This window comes from Alosa pseudoharengus, unplaced genomic scaffold (assembly GCF_046254945.1).
Source record: "Alosa pseudoharengus isolate Yale_2024_CS ecotype anadromous, Long Island Sound unplaced genomic scaffold, YU_APseudo_1.1 YU_APseudo_1.1_scf_13, whole genome shotgun sequence".
Lineage (NCBI taxonomy): Eukaryota > Metazoa > Chordata > Actinopteri > Clupeiformes > Clupeidae > Alosa > Alosa pseudoharengus.
The window spans coordinates 10814351-10829293 of NW_027468598.1; the positions used below are offsets into that span (position 1 = coordinate 10814351).

The 14943-nt window shown below is 40.5% G+C and overlaps 1 protein-coding gene across 1 annotated transcript; it reads right to left on the minus strand.

The window, feature by feature from the left end:
- Positions 1–40: 40 nt before the first annotated feature.
- lhx1a (LIM homeobox 1a) lies at positions 41–6555 on the minus strand. The gene is made up of 5 exons (XM_076281498.1): positions 6386–6555; positions 4622–4845; positions 3690–3967; positions 1710–1875; positions 41–417 (listed from the first exon to the last, which is right to left on the minus strand). The coding sequence occupies exons 1-5, from the start codon at positions 6553–6555 to the stop codon at positions 41–43; spliced, it is 1215 nt and encodes a 404-aa protein (XP_076137613.1).
- Between the last annotated feature and the right edge of the window lie 8388 nt (positions 6556–14943).

Below are 14943 nucleotides of genomic sequence, written 5' to 3' on the forward strand. Positions count from 1 at the left end.
GGTTTGTCCATGTTTGTTTTTGATGAAGAGGGGGAGGCAGCTACCAAACAGTTCCTTCATTCATTTCTGAGGGGGGGTGTGACAGGTGGTTGTATCCGCTTCCATTGAGCGAGAGCGAGGTAAAGGACGGGCTGGGACCGAACACGTCCGACGACATGCTGTGCAGCGGGCCCGGGATGCCGGGTTCGGGGCTAGGCGAGTCGCCTGGGTGGTGGGACATGATGTCGGAGAACCGCTGGACTTCACTGGACGGATGGTGGCCCGGAATAGGATGGTCCATGCCCCCGAGGGGAGTTCCAGTGGGGCCCGATGACGGCACGAACGGGAGGTCCACTGGGGTCTGGGCCTGGGAGGATGGGGGCCCCTGCGGGAAGAAGTCGTAGTTCCCACCAGGGCCGTAGTAGTCACTCTGATAATCTGGAGATTAACAAACAGGGAGAGAGGGGGTTACCACAATGAAAAGAAGAAGGACAAGTCAATTTTAGGGGCCGCTAAAACATAGTGCCTGGAGTTCCGCTGAAACAAGGCCTTACTGTTTTACATTAGTCACACTCCATGTAAGACTTAAATCAAAACTATATTTGGGCAGGATGAACAACGCTGGCAAGAAATTAATTTAAAAAACCAGAACATTTTATCAGTGATTTTACCTTCTGAGACATAATTTCCAAGCACAGCGACTCACTATTTTCTAAGGGCGAAGCTCTGCTCCATAGAATATAAAGGACACTACAGAAATAATTAAATACTTCCATAAAAGGGAGGGAAGCTCATTGGAATTATTTCCCAGTAGTTTAAAACCATTTATTCATTAATTATAGCCAGCTTGAATTAACCAGTTTCATTGTTTGTTTATTCTCAAAACATGACCCTTTTATGACATGAATAGAGCTCAACCACCCATTACTTATAATTAACTAAAACAGTAATCGAGAAAAAGCATGTGTATTTAAAAAGGCTTAATAAAATAAAACAAATCAGTGAACTAAATAAACACTCAAACTAATTCATAACACGATTCTATAACTATCTGTAAAAATGTCAAAACAATAGCGACCGGAAATATTTATTTCCTGTATGCTAACATTCAGGTGCGGTTAAGAAAGAAACGCTTAAGCGCTAAAGATGACACTGTTGAGAGGATCCAAACCCCTCTTATCTAACCTGTAGCTCCATTAAAAACGACTTACTTCTTTATGATACTGCATTACATGTCCATTATATAATGAAAATAGTCTGGTACAGTAATACTTATTTTCTTTAGAGATCTAAAGCCTTCATTTAACCAGTTATCAGTTATATGTGCTTTTTAAATATAGGCTACGCTTGTTATACACCACCTTTACATTGCGATCTCAAGTAGAGGAGGCATTTTTTTCAAGATAATATCAATAGTAGCCTAGCCTAAAGACGCCAGTGGTGTGACCAAGAGATCTTAATAAAAACACCCTTATTTTACCTCCCTTTAGTTCTATGTTTCATCTCATAAAATGCCAGAGTCGGTTAACACTTCTCCATCCCATGGCTATAACAACGTCTAGAGTCGTCATTAAACATCACCTTGTTTGATAAGCTATTACGCGTTTCAAAGGTTTCCTGGAGCAGCGCGACAAAATGGAAACAAAGGTTGGCAATGACGTTTAAAATAATCTAACATTTCAGACCATTATGTGAATAGGATAAACCCACAGAAGTGAATTCATGCTTACCTCCATAGTAAGAAAACGGTCCGTTAGGAATAAGCTCTCCGGGTTCAAGCCGGTCCACTAGCGTCCTCATTCTCCTCGGACTACGGAAGAAAGCATGCCTCCTTGCGCCAAGGGCACTCAGTTGCTTCATTCTCCTCTCTTTGGACCGTCGGTTCTGGAACCATACCTGTGCAAAATACATTCAACATCAGCGTCCAGTAATCTAAGAACTAGTCTATGGTTTTACGACATACAATGGAGCTATTTTTACGTTTAAATGAATACGGTACATGTTAAGTTAGTCAAAAGACCACTATGACTTTTTTATGTGCAAGTGAACAGATGAAGAGGCATCACAACAATGGAAACGTCAACAATTTGATGAAACAATGACACTTGCGAATAGCAACAACAACAACGAATGATAATAGCACAATAATAATAAAAATAGTAGCCTAATAATAATAATAATAATAATAATAATAATAATAATAATAATAGACAAAATAAGAATAGTCAAAATTATTATAATAACCTATAATAATATAATTAAGTTACAATAATATAACAATAGTCTAATAATAATGCCTAAAATAATGCCAAATAATGCAAATAGTAGGCTAGGCTAGGCCTTTGGCGAGCTTGCAGTATTATTATTGTTTGAGTAAAAGGCGCGTTAATATACTATACTTTTTGTCACGATTAATGTCCAGTAAACAATTTCGTTCATTTACATATTGTGAGACATAACAAAAACAAATGTATATATTCTGTACAGTCCTTCGTATCGTTGTTTATGGGCGATGCACCTAATGACGCTGCCACCGTGCTCCAGTGATAACCAGTGACTGCTGATGTGACTGAGTGAATTCGTATTGCAGTGACAAGATTACGCCTAATTATCGTCACTCCAAGAGTCTCGGATCTAACCTCACTTTAATGATCTTTTAACCCTCCATTTACCCCGACTGAGGGCCAGCAGCAGGAACTGAAATTCTTCAATTAATACCTAATAGGTCTGTTGTTACCGACATATTAACCAGCTCCGCGAGGTTATTATTTGGGAATCTACACTCATCCTTGAATTCCTTTAAGATAATAGAAGTTTACACTAACACACACACACACACACACAAAAAGACGCTCAATTAATCTCAAACATCATTTCAAATTCTTCATCTACCATCTCAGTTTCACGTATGGACATAAGTGTAGGCTGTTCTCTTAACTGCAATTAATCTGCTCTAGAAGATACTCAAAGGCTTATGTAGTGGGTCTTTGGACATTTGCAAGTTTCAGTAGCCTATATGTATTTAGCCGTTGGCGCTCTTTTCAGTGCCCCTGAAACAGGCTAAGTGGTCAACAAAGCCAGGATACTGTCATAACATTATTATTATTAGTAGTAGTAGTAGAAGTAGTATTATTACATAATAATAATAATAATAATAATAATAATAATAATAATAATAATAATAATTGTTATTTGGATATGTTACTACCTCTAACACAATCACTACTACTGCTAGTCTAGTATCTCTTTTGGTTTCTGAAGAAAGGGGACTGAGTGAGGCACATACGTGTTTCCACTTCACTGAGTGCAGTCCCAGCATGGCTAAATGTGGCCGCAAAACGTGATGGCAGGGCACTGCCAAGACACCCATCGTTTTCACCACACTCACGCCAATTGGCATCTCTTACCACTGCTTAGGCCAAGCAGAGAGAGAGAGATATACTCACATAAATCATTTCTTTAAAGATTATGTCTACGTAATCAAAATCACCCTGCTTCAAATTCGAATTTAAATGTTGTCTGGGAAAAATAAGAAATGTCAAGGCGCTAGAGGGAGCTTCTGTCTTTGGATAAAAAAAATGCTCAAAGAAAGCTACCCCAATCAGGGTAAATGAATATGACAAAACAACACACGAAAATAACAACCAAAAAAGGCCAATCAGCTTTTGCAAACGCGATCCTTACTTAAATACATTGCAAAATGACTGTACCTGAATGACTCGCATGTTGAGGCCAGTTTCTTGCGCTAGTTGCTCCCTGATGTGTCTTGTTGGTTTCGGTGTAGCAGCGAACGCTGCTTTCAGAGTCTCCAGTTGCTTGGCTTTAATTGTGGTGCGTGGTCCCCGTCTTTTCCCTCCAAGATTCTGGTCGTCATTCTCATTATTAACCGTTTCTTTGTCTGACAAATTGGCAATTTCAGAGTCTTTTACATCATCTTGTAGCTGGTCTTGAGAATCTGGAGATAAACTTGGATCACTGCAGGCGGTTACTGCACAAAAAGAGAAGAAAAAATGCAAATTAGTTGCAAATGTAGAACAAGCCAGGCTCTTGACGACATGTGTTTACTCCGTAAAAAGGTCAGTAAAAACAAGGATGAGGTAGGTGGCATACCATCTAGGATTTTATAAAAGGATATGTGTGTTATATTCACGTAAACAACACCGTAATATTGACACTGATATAAGAAAACTAGAAATAGAAAATAGTTTAATATTGGAGGTTTGGGTTCAACAGTAATTAATCATCTCGTTGGATCATGCAAAATGTGTTCAGTCATTATTGCCTTGCAGGGGAGGACAACAAACTAGTACCGAATTAGTATCAAATGTAATAAAAAGGGTAAAAGTACAAATCTGGACCGAGTCGTGCATCAAACCAAACGTTATTTGATCCAATGTACAGCGCACAAGTGGCACATACCTATAGCTTTTTATCGTTTTCAGTGGGACACTATCATCCCGAAATCAACATTACTGAGTGATGTAATTCGGTCCTGGGAAATGTAGAGTGCATATTATAAATGGATACGTCCACCCCCTTAATTGTGAGCTACTAATGTTCCTTTTCAAAATGGCGACGCCATCCCTTTCAATGCCCCCTCTACATTCGAGGGAGTCCTTGCCTCTGCCTACCTAAGACTCACCTGATAAGAGGTTTGCGTCTTTTCCATTGGTGTTACTTAAATAATCTTCTTTGCAGACAAATTTGTTCTCGTCTATGATGTACAGTTCCTCTCCCGTGGAGAGTTGCTTGTTGCACATCATGCAGGTGAAACAGTTCAGGTGAAACACCTTGCTCCGTGCCCTCCGGACCAAGTCATTTGGCGAGATCCCCTGAGCACAGCCCGCGCACTTCGTCCCAAACCTCCTGGAAAGGAAAATAAAGGATGTTGCATTTCACTTTATTGGACAGAGAGAAAAAAGAAAACTACCCTAGGCCTCTAAAACAAGACTTATTCTTTGCTAAACATTTTGTTGGTTATGGTTAGAAACGATGTGCATGGGCAAGTGCAGATTGATTATTATTATTAGTATTATTAAAATGCAATTTTAATCTCTTGTCTAGACACTGTAGGGCCTATCCATGTATTACATCTTTTTTAAATTGTGACCTAAATGCACAAATTATTATAATCCAGTTTCATGAAGCATATTTGTAAATAATGTGTTGATAATACATTTTACAAAATTCCAAATGTGAGAATGGGCTACAGAATCTACAAATAGAACAGAGCAAGATTTTGTTCGTGGTAAAATACTGAGCATAAACATTAGCTAAGGGCGACGGCTTTACAAATAGATTATTTAATTTAAGGAAATAATCTAATACGCATATTGTAGGCTACAGCCCACACAAATTATGGGCCTATACCTGTAAGGAGCAAATATTGTTGATCGCACTCTCTAATAGTGTGTATTCAGATTCCGCACGCTGATTGTTGATTCCAAGTCTGTGATTGCATTGTCTATGTGTTTCCTCTTCAAATTGGTTTATTATTCAAATCCACTTATCACATCTTCACTCGAACCCCGGCAAACACGGGTTTGTACAGACAGCTTGCCACCAGGCCAGGTTACACTTCCCTCAAGAAGCTTGGCAAAGTATTGATCCCTGCGGCTTCCCTGGCTGGCGATTCTTGTAAACAAAGTGTGATTTCCTTAAGACCCTCACTGCGAACGAGTGCACGAGTACACAAGCGTTTAATGTATGTGGTCTTTTGTTTAACATGACAATTCAAATTAACAAGCTTTTAATTAGGGGCTGTCTTGATCAAAGATTCTCCAATCGAACCCCCTGAGTCTTGATTTCACACCCCGTGTTTTGCATGAACTTCCCTTCGCGGAGTGTTACACAGACTGGGCAGCTGTGTATTTGGCCTAAACGTTTTGTATTTCAGAGCAACTGTTTTGAAGACAGATAGCAAATTGACAAAGAATAATATAGGCCTATATGATGATAAAGTATTTACATTTTCGTAGAAGTCTGCATATGATCGTAAGATGTATTATTCGACGGGTTGACTGCATACACTAGGCCAGGCACACACATTTGAACAAAAATAACTAATTTACAGAGGTCATGTGGCAATTATCTCTTCTATTATTTATGTAGAAAACATGGTTCAAGGTTGTCTATCATTTGAACCATGCATATGTACTGCATATGATCACCCACACATTAAGGCTACACCATCCTATTTCTCCATAGGAGAGAGAAATGTGATTCTATGGGTGTGACAGGGCGAATGCCTGTCCATCTTACACTATTCCCTGAGACAAATAAAATGGTGCAGTACTCTAAGAATGTTACTGGACAGTGGGACGCATTCAAACGCATAAGGTGTAGGTACCCACTAAAACAGTTAAGGGGAAAAAATGAATGAAAATAAACAAGTAGAAGGGCTTACCTAAAAAAGTCGTTTTTGCAGTAGAGTTTCCCCTCTCGAGAAAAACATTTCTCTGTTAGATTACATTTGCACTCGCAGCATTGTACGCACTTGACGTGCCATGCTCTGTCCAACACATTGAGGAGAAACCTGTCCAATATAGGCCTTTCGCACCCAGCACAGTGGACCATCGTCTTTGGCTGTGCTCCCACAACTCTACCGTTGTCTGGACAACGCGAGTATCTGTTCATTCACGTTTTTCTCTCAAAACACCAATCAAGAGAGGTAAGATGCCGTACGCGTGGTGTAGAGGTTTGAGGCTCCTTTTCGCTTTGAAGTCCGGGTCAGGCTGAGCGAGCAGAGCTGTATGCGTCGGTGTCTCTCCTGTCACTGCCAGTTCTCAGTAGGTCTGTAAAGGTCCAAAATTGGGTAGAGGATGACGGACTGGGTATTTCTCGGGGATGAGGTAGTACCAAAGATCCTCCTATGTAGGAATAACAACAATTCAGGAAAAAAATAAGAAAAAAGGAAAAGCCAGCGCGCGCGAAAAATCAAGCCTCCACGTATATGCCGCCTAAAATGTAAGCATAATTTCACATCAATACGTCACCGTGATAATCAAAGTGGGACAATGATGAGAAAATGATGTGTCTAAGTCAGTCTTGTATGGCATCAAATTTTACAGCACAGCTTACAAGGCAAGGCTAACAAACAAGACACGCGTGCCCCCAAAACACATGAACGCACTTAGACATCACAGCGTATCCACACTGTTGAACACCACCGGAGAAACAGGACGCCGTAATATCGCTGAAAAACTGCGTTTTCCCTCTGCGTTTTAAATTTCCTTCAGTTTTTAGAAAGCGAGGTTATAGAGTGCAGGATTCGTGTGACATCTCAATGCAGGATTGACGCTCCTTGCACAGCTCTCAGTATTCTGCATGTTCTTGAAAGCACACGAGCCATCCTTATTCACAGCCCCGTGACGTAACGCGAGGCGGAGGCCAATCAGCACCTTCCTGTTCAAGTAACCATTAGCTAGCCCCTCAAAGCTTTACAGGCGCAGTCTGTACTATTTATAGGGAACAGAAGAAACCAATTGTCAAAAAAATCCAGAAACTGTCATATCTTTGTTAATGTGGACAGCAGGCAGAAAAGATATAGTTCCTCCAACTAAAACAGCGTAATTATCTCGTGGTTGTCTTTCCATGGAGGAACGAACATCAAGATGCACTCAACAAGGTAGCTATGCCGCTTCACTTTTATTTTGCAGCGAAGTGGTGACTGTGTCACTTTTGCATAAGTGGGGCCCATGTTTAGACATATATTACAATGTAATTAGCTGCAGTTCATCCAGCTTGGTGTCTATAGCTGAGTGAGGGATTTACGTGAAGAGAGCATCTGCGAAACGATGAATGACAAAGGTGTATCGACTTTGAACTAATATTAGTCTTACTAAGACTGCTAAAGCGACGATAACAAACTAAATTGGTGGGACTGCTCAACTTCTTGAAAGGTGGATAGCGGCGCTTGTCATTTCTCAAGCGATATGCAAATCGGGAATCAAATTCCACGTAGTTCACGATATTTTGTATACGAAGACGGCTGTATAGAAGGAGAAAAGTGGTAATGTTCTTTACCGGTATGCAGTCGCGAGGGAACATGGGGAGGTAAGTCTCATAGGATTGCCATTTATTTTTGGTATTCTGGACGAACTATTTAGGCTACAAGCTTTTGCATTTATTTTTTCTGTTAAATTGTCAGGATACAATGCCCTCAAGCAATCCAACTGGGCTGTTTTGTCGGCTGTTAATTTATACTATTAGACATTATTTAAGACTTCATTGCAAGCTCCTATTAAGGGGATTATAGAGTAAATTGCATTGATTGCTATTATCCTATCGGGTATCCATCCTCGTAACCTTAGTGATTACTCTCCCTTTGGTCTTTTGTCTAATGGGAGAAAGTGAAAGACGAAGAGGCTCTAAAGTTTACAGTTGACCAAATCGCCCTGACAGTTTTTGATGGCTCAGACACCTTTGGATATTTAATTAAGATGAGCAATATACAGGAAGTGTTAGCATTGCGCTTCAAAAATATCCTTGTATTTGGTTTTTGCCTACATGTACAAGTAAGTAATCATGGGCACGTGATTACTTATAGAGACATTTAGAGTAGACGAGAACACTCTCGCGCACAAGATAGTGATGTGTTAGATAGGTAAGAGTCTCAAGTCATAATTCATTTGGCGATTAATTGTAAGCTATAGTAGCTATTGTGTCAGATAATTTCACAAGTCTGGATATTGCTTAAACGACATCTAAACACAATCATACACAACTTGAAAATTGGAAAGGAGAACTAGTAAACACAACTCAATGCTTTTATTAAAGGAGCAAAGCCTAAAAATAAAGGTGAAAGAAAGGAAAAGATGATAGAAAAGGAACTAAGTGGAATTTGTAGGTTTCTTGAGATTTCAGCATTATGTTACTCTGAAATGGGAAATTGAATAATTGAAAGGTGAGAATGGGAATGCCTAATGGCATTGACTGATGCTCAAACCATGTGGTCATAAACGGCTGAACGTTGCTCCACTAAACGTCTTCTGACATCACCACATACAGCACTAATTATAGGGTACACTAAGCTCCAAACAGCACATCCCTTTTAACACACACACACACACACACACACACACACACACACACACACACACACACACACACACACACACACCTCCCCCTCACCACATAGCCTACAGCCCCCAGCCACATACAGCACACATACAGCACACACTGTCTCGCCTAATGATGGACATGGCACAACCTTTGATCCTTACATTTTGCCTATGTATATTGCCCAAACGCCATGGTCTGGAGGCTGGAATCAATACCACCTTCAACGTGCATGTGGGTGCTTCTCATATAAAACAGGAGTGGGTTCGGACAAGGCCGTGGATGGCCCTTACTGTGACAGCTGCCAAAGAGCGTCTGGGGAGTGCTTTCTTTGACTGCAAGACCCTTAGATGACATGTGTTTCGTGAAGAATACCAGATAAGAGAGATGAACATGCAGCATATTTGCGCCTGTGCATCTCTCTCTCTCACACACACACTCTCTCACTCTCTCTCTCTCTCTCTCACTCTCTCTCTCCTTTGTCAGACCCTGCATGTTGGGTCGACCTCCCAGATGAGCTTTCGTGTCTGTTTGGGAAGTGTGCGCGTGAGAGCTTTTAATTCACGTGCTAGCAGCTGGGTTTATTTCCACCGGCTTCAGAGGGAAGGACAGAGGCATGGGTGGAGAGAACGGCAGAGGTCGTTTGAGAAGAATTTTAACAGTTTGGCGACAGAAATGGACCACAAACGACACCTCAAGTGTCCGGAGACTGGCATTATTTGTTGGCTACCCATTTAAAATGAAGTTTGAAATATCTCTCCGAGATAGCAGCAGGTTTATGATTCCACAGATGATATGAATTTGGATACACACTTTTGCTCTCTACAGATGCATTTAAAGATAGATTACACTCTCCTTAATGCGGACTAAAACAGCCGAATCTTACCGTGGCACTATTGAGTTTGGATCTTTCGATTTGGGTGTCTTGCTTGTTTTATTATCCACTGATATTTTTAATGATGGGGAGCCGTGGACTTAAATCCACAGGACACATAACACATTTAAAAAAAAAAAAGATTCCTTGGTTATTCCTTCGTTAAAGTTTGAAATGTGCAACTTCATTAGCCCACTACGAATCCTTTACGCAGTAGCCTAATTCTTGCCATGTTTTACACATTTTTTTTTAATCAAAACCCAGTTTACTGGTTTACTGACAGAACTGCCTAAAAAATTCTGGAAGACATTTCCAAATGCAGATGGTGAATAAAGACACTTCTCACAGCAGCATCCACGGAGAGAAAACAAAACAGCATTTCCCATGCATTTACAGAAAGGGGAAAGGGGTTGGTGGAAATGCTAGAGGGAGCTATCGATCGGGAAATGGGCAGCAGCAAGAATTCCCTGCCAGTCACACCAGTGAACGTCTTACAGCGCACATCCCCATTTCAGCGTTGATACAAGTGACTGTCTTCAGATTTACTAGTGTTGGCTGTCCTGAATAAATGAGATTGCACCATAGTTCTTAGTATCCTAAGAATTGTATTTTCCACGTAAAGTATTTTTTTTGTTTAATTTAATTCAGTGCTTCCCCGTTGTTTATTTCATCGTTGTAACATTTGAGCATGTTAAGGATTCAAACAAGGATGGGCTGTGCTCATGATGGCTCCGGTCTATCCTTAAGTTCAAGTTCAGCATTTAATAACTTTTAACGAGTAGGCTACGCAGTTTTGCTGCCTACCAAATTGACAGAAAGTAGCCTATTGCACATGAAAATAATACGTGAAACTGATGAGACTGTAATTTGCTAGTAACGTTACAAAAGTTTTTGCATCATGAATGATACAATAATGAAATATGTTATGCTATATGACATTGAGACAGGGATTTTACAGGTTTATGTATTAAATATCAATCTTCTATATTTGTGTATTTTTAATACATTGTATCAATAGAAGTGTTTCACATTCCTTGGACATATTTTCTGTTAACACTGATTTGATTGATTTTTTTTCTCACATTGATTTGATATTGATGGACGAAAGTGGTAGAAAAAATAGGCTAGTATTCTGTCTAAATAAAATTATTAAATTTGTCATAAATATATTATATAGGCCTACATGATTTCACTCGCTCGTTTTTTGTATGCTGTGGATTACCTTAATGACAGTGAGTGAAGCAATATCATGACTTCGCAATTTTGACTGGTTGAGTGTTATTTGATCACTGAGGATAGGCTATCCAATCTATTTTTTTTGTGTTGGTACGTGACCTTACCCCAGCAAGTGAGAGTGGGCAGTTCAGTTTGTGATCGTTGGCCGTGCAGACTCTGCCGTGACTCCGGTAATAAAGTGAGAAATATTACCCCTGACTTGGGCTTTGATCAGCTGAGCGCACCCGCCGGGAGCCGTGGGGCCTAAGGCCGTCCTCTGCATCACCTACCCCAGCATTTCTAATGCGCGATTCCTGCTGCCCATGCAGTTATGATGGATTTGCCAGTGTAATTAACTAAAACTCAGGCGACTTCACTTTTGCCATATTTTTGGCATTAAGCAAACATAATGCCAGTAAATTGTAGACGTGCATGCATTCTCCAAGAGGAACTGAAAAGGCCTAGCCAAAAAAAAACCCTCTCACGTCTTTTCAAATGACTGAATACACTTTTACATTTAGCTCAATATTCTTGAATAAACATAAACGAATGATTACACAAATCATACACACATAATTAGGTTAAATGCACACGCCAATTGGAAGATGCGAAGACAAAAAGGTTTGAAAACGTAAAGGCATATTATCGTTATTATGTCCAGGCTAAATTATTTTTGGATTGGACATTAATGCAGGATGCATAGATCAGGTTATGCTATTTGAAAATAAATCATTTGAAACCGTTGGAATGAAATTAAATACAAATATCCTTTTTTTTAAAGCATCTCTACTGGAAGCATTATACGCTATACCTCGTATCCTATGATCATCTTCTATGGAGCAAAACATGGTATGTGTCGATTGCAAAGAGAAAAAAATATGTTGTGCATTTCTTATCATCAATTATTTTTCTTTATTTGTTTTGTTTTTAAAGATTGAAGAATCTTAGCAGTGTAACAGTAACCTATATTCTAGATAGTAGGAATACCTACAGGTGAAAAGAGAATGAAAAAGAGGCTCAGAAGGCGACACATGCCAGTTCTTTGTTGGCGGCACCTTTCATGTAAAAACCCACGCCTATTTTGACCCCACGCCGATTCACTGTCACTTCTATGCTTTTTGACTTACTCCACGTGAATCCGTGAGGTGAGGGATAAGGCAACCCGGGACTATCCAAATAGTCACGAGACTGCTATGATGAAGCATGCGGGTTGGGTTTCAGTCATAAAATATGTCTTTATTTTCACAGTGTGGACAAATGGGGAGATGGGAGCGACCAGGCCTCAAAGCGCACTGTGAAGGCATCCACTCGGATGCAGAGGGGTTCGGCGAGGGAAAGGTGCTGTGCTCTCGGTCCAGTAGCATGCCAAAAGTGATTAGGGAGTGAGCCTCCACTGAAACCAGAACACAGCAGTATCTGGCATTAGGCAGCGACCGTATTGCTTCGCTACGATCCGACCCCGCCATTGCCACCAAAGCAAAATATTTGACATGAAAATAAGAGACTGCGGCAAAAATATGTTATAAGGCTGTGGTGCAGGCCTTTGACATTAACTCATTACTGACATAGACATATAGCATAGACATATTTATTTGTGCGCTTATAGTCTAAATTATTACTAATGTTAAATACACAGATTAATATAAAATGTTTCGGTCAATTATTGTAACCATGCAACTAGGTGATATTAGGAGCGAAGACCATCTAAAAAGAGAAGGGCTCCAAGTGTTTCTGTGAAGATGTGGGAGCGCACAAACATATGCCAACGTCAGTGAATATTGACCGCAAACTCAACATAAACATTTGCTTGACTTTCGAACTCCGCTGCAGACTTGGCAAAAGAAATTCGATGCAGGTTATAGATCTCACGCCGTCGCATCACTGGAACAGCTGTTATTTCTCCCCAAACCCAATAATCAAACGCAGACACGACACTCCACTTCGCCTTGCATTCCATTCTTGGGATTAAATGGATGCAACTTTTGTAGTTTCACATCAGCGTACGCTTAAGTCTGTTCTAATAAGCTAAACAGACCCCGCCACCGTTTTAATTTTCAGATACAACCTCCCAACATAATATAATGTATTATGTGTTGTTTTATATTTATTTTCTCAAGGAGATAACCTTCTCATCTCGACCCCACCTCCCTTACACACACACACACACACACACACACACACACACACAGATGGGGAAGGAGGGAGAGAGAGAGAGAGAGGGAGAGAGAGACGGGATTAACAGTAGGGGGCGGATTCAATACTTCTCTGAAGGACTACACCATGGACTAAGGGATTTGATGGACGCTGTCAAAATCACTGTGTCTAAATCACTAGTTTCCGGACTCATGCAATTAACCGACTGCTATTAGTTGCATACAAAAACACATGAAGCCATCTGGAAATCATATAAATTAAAAAATATTTGCCATAGACCATGGTCTCTAGATAGGCTACAGAAGATAATTAAATAATACAAACAGTAAAACTATAATTTACACTTTAGTAAAGTCACTATGTGTTTGCCACAGAACACTTGTAAACCTTCACTCCATTAGGTTCGGGTAGTCCTATTTAAGGAAATTATTCTATCCCTCCCCGTCGGTCGAGAATGGGAACGAGAGATCTTTGAGAACAGTTGCTAGTTTAGATTAATGGATCTCTTCGCTTATTTTGCATTACGGGTGAAAGGGCTAGGATCACTAATGATTATAATATAATGTCTAGTGTTAACCACTCCCTTCGAGATATTATCGCGCAGTGGGCAATGCTCTGGGGACTGGCTGCGGGGCTGAAAATAGACAGATAGCTGTTGGAGCACAGGAGCAGATTTCGACCCCGCAAGCTAGTACCGTCCTGTCTGCCGCTGATACCAACAACCCAGGGTTGAATTAAAACTGAGGACTGAAACTACAAGATTTATCTCGAGCCGCCATTGATATATATTTGTGTGCCTCTCCTAATAAGGCAAAATGTGCACATGGCTATCCGAGATATGTCCAACATGTCTGCGATCAAGGCAGATGGTGCGTAAAAAGACATTTGACTTCTTTTGCTTGAGACTATCAGAACCATCATATTTTAATACACACACACAGCAAGAACATAGGCTACTGTATGTATACTGTATATATTTATATATATATTTTTCATCTATAAGAAAGAAAAGTATTTAGCCTATAAGAACAATTCATCTTTAATTAAAAGAACGATAAAACATAAAACTTTTTTTTTTTATTAATCAACTTATTCGCGTTTCTATCGAAGACTAGTTGATGCAGTTTAATCTGAGTTTTGAAACAGAAAACTCTAATCGATGAATGAGGCTATTGACAGGCAGGGATCAGGATCAATAATAACGGCGTCCTCACAAAACTGTGTGTGACTGCGAGCAAGCATGGCAGTAGAGGTTGTAGGGGCTGATCCGAAAGGACCACGGGAGACACGGCCCTGGCAATCCGTTCTCATTCATCTTCGTTGGCTTTTGTGTGCACAAAAGGCAAGCCGTGCATAAGGTAAAGCCACCATCAAAGCCATGGCTTTATTTTATATCCTATAGATCAGGAGGGAGACAAAGCTTTATTTTCGCCAGGAGAGAGATATTTTACCTCTGCCGTACGGTTTTATGTTGGAGAGGTGTCAGGCAGATGAAATGGATGGCTAATGCATAGGCAAAACGCGCTCGCTCCAGCATGCTACACGTCAGCTAGTGCTTGGAGGGGAGAGCGGCGGGGATTTAGGGCCAGTGGGAGCTGAGCACGGGATTGAGCGTCGGGATAGAAATGCATGAGGTCCCCACTCGCCACACACACACACAC

What these genes read in the sequence shown, in the direction of transcription:
- lhx1a (XM_076281498.1), bottom strand. Translation starts at nt 6,555, where the DNA reads ATGGTCCACTGTGCTGGGTGCGAAAGGCCTATATTGGACAGGTTTCTC. An exon ending in TGCAAAAACGACTTTTTTAG is followed by an intron (nt 4,846 to 6,385) that starts GTAAGCCCTTCT and finishes TTTCCTTTCCAG; the next exon opens with GAGGTTTGGGACGAAGTGCG. An exon ending in AGACGCAAACCTCTTATCAG is followed by an intron (nt 3,968 to 4,621) that starts GTGAGTCTTAGG and finishes CTTTTTGTGCAG; the next exon opens with TAACCGCCTGCAGTGATCCA.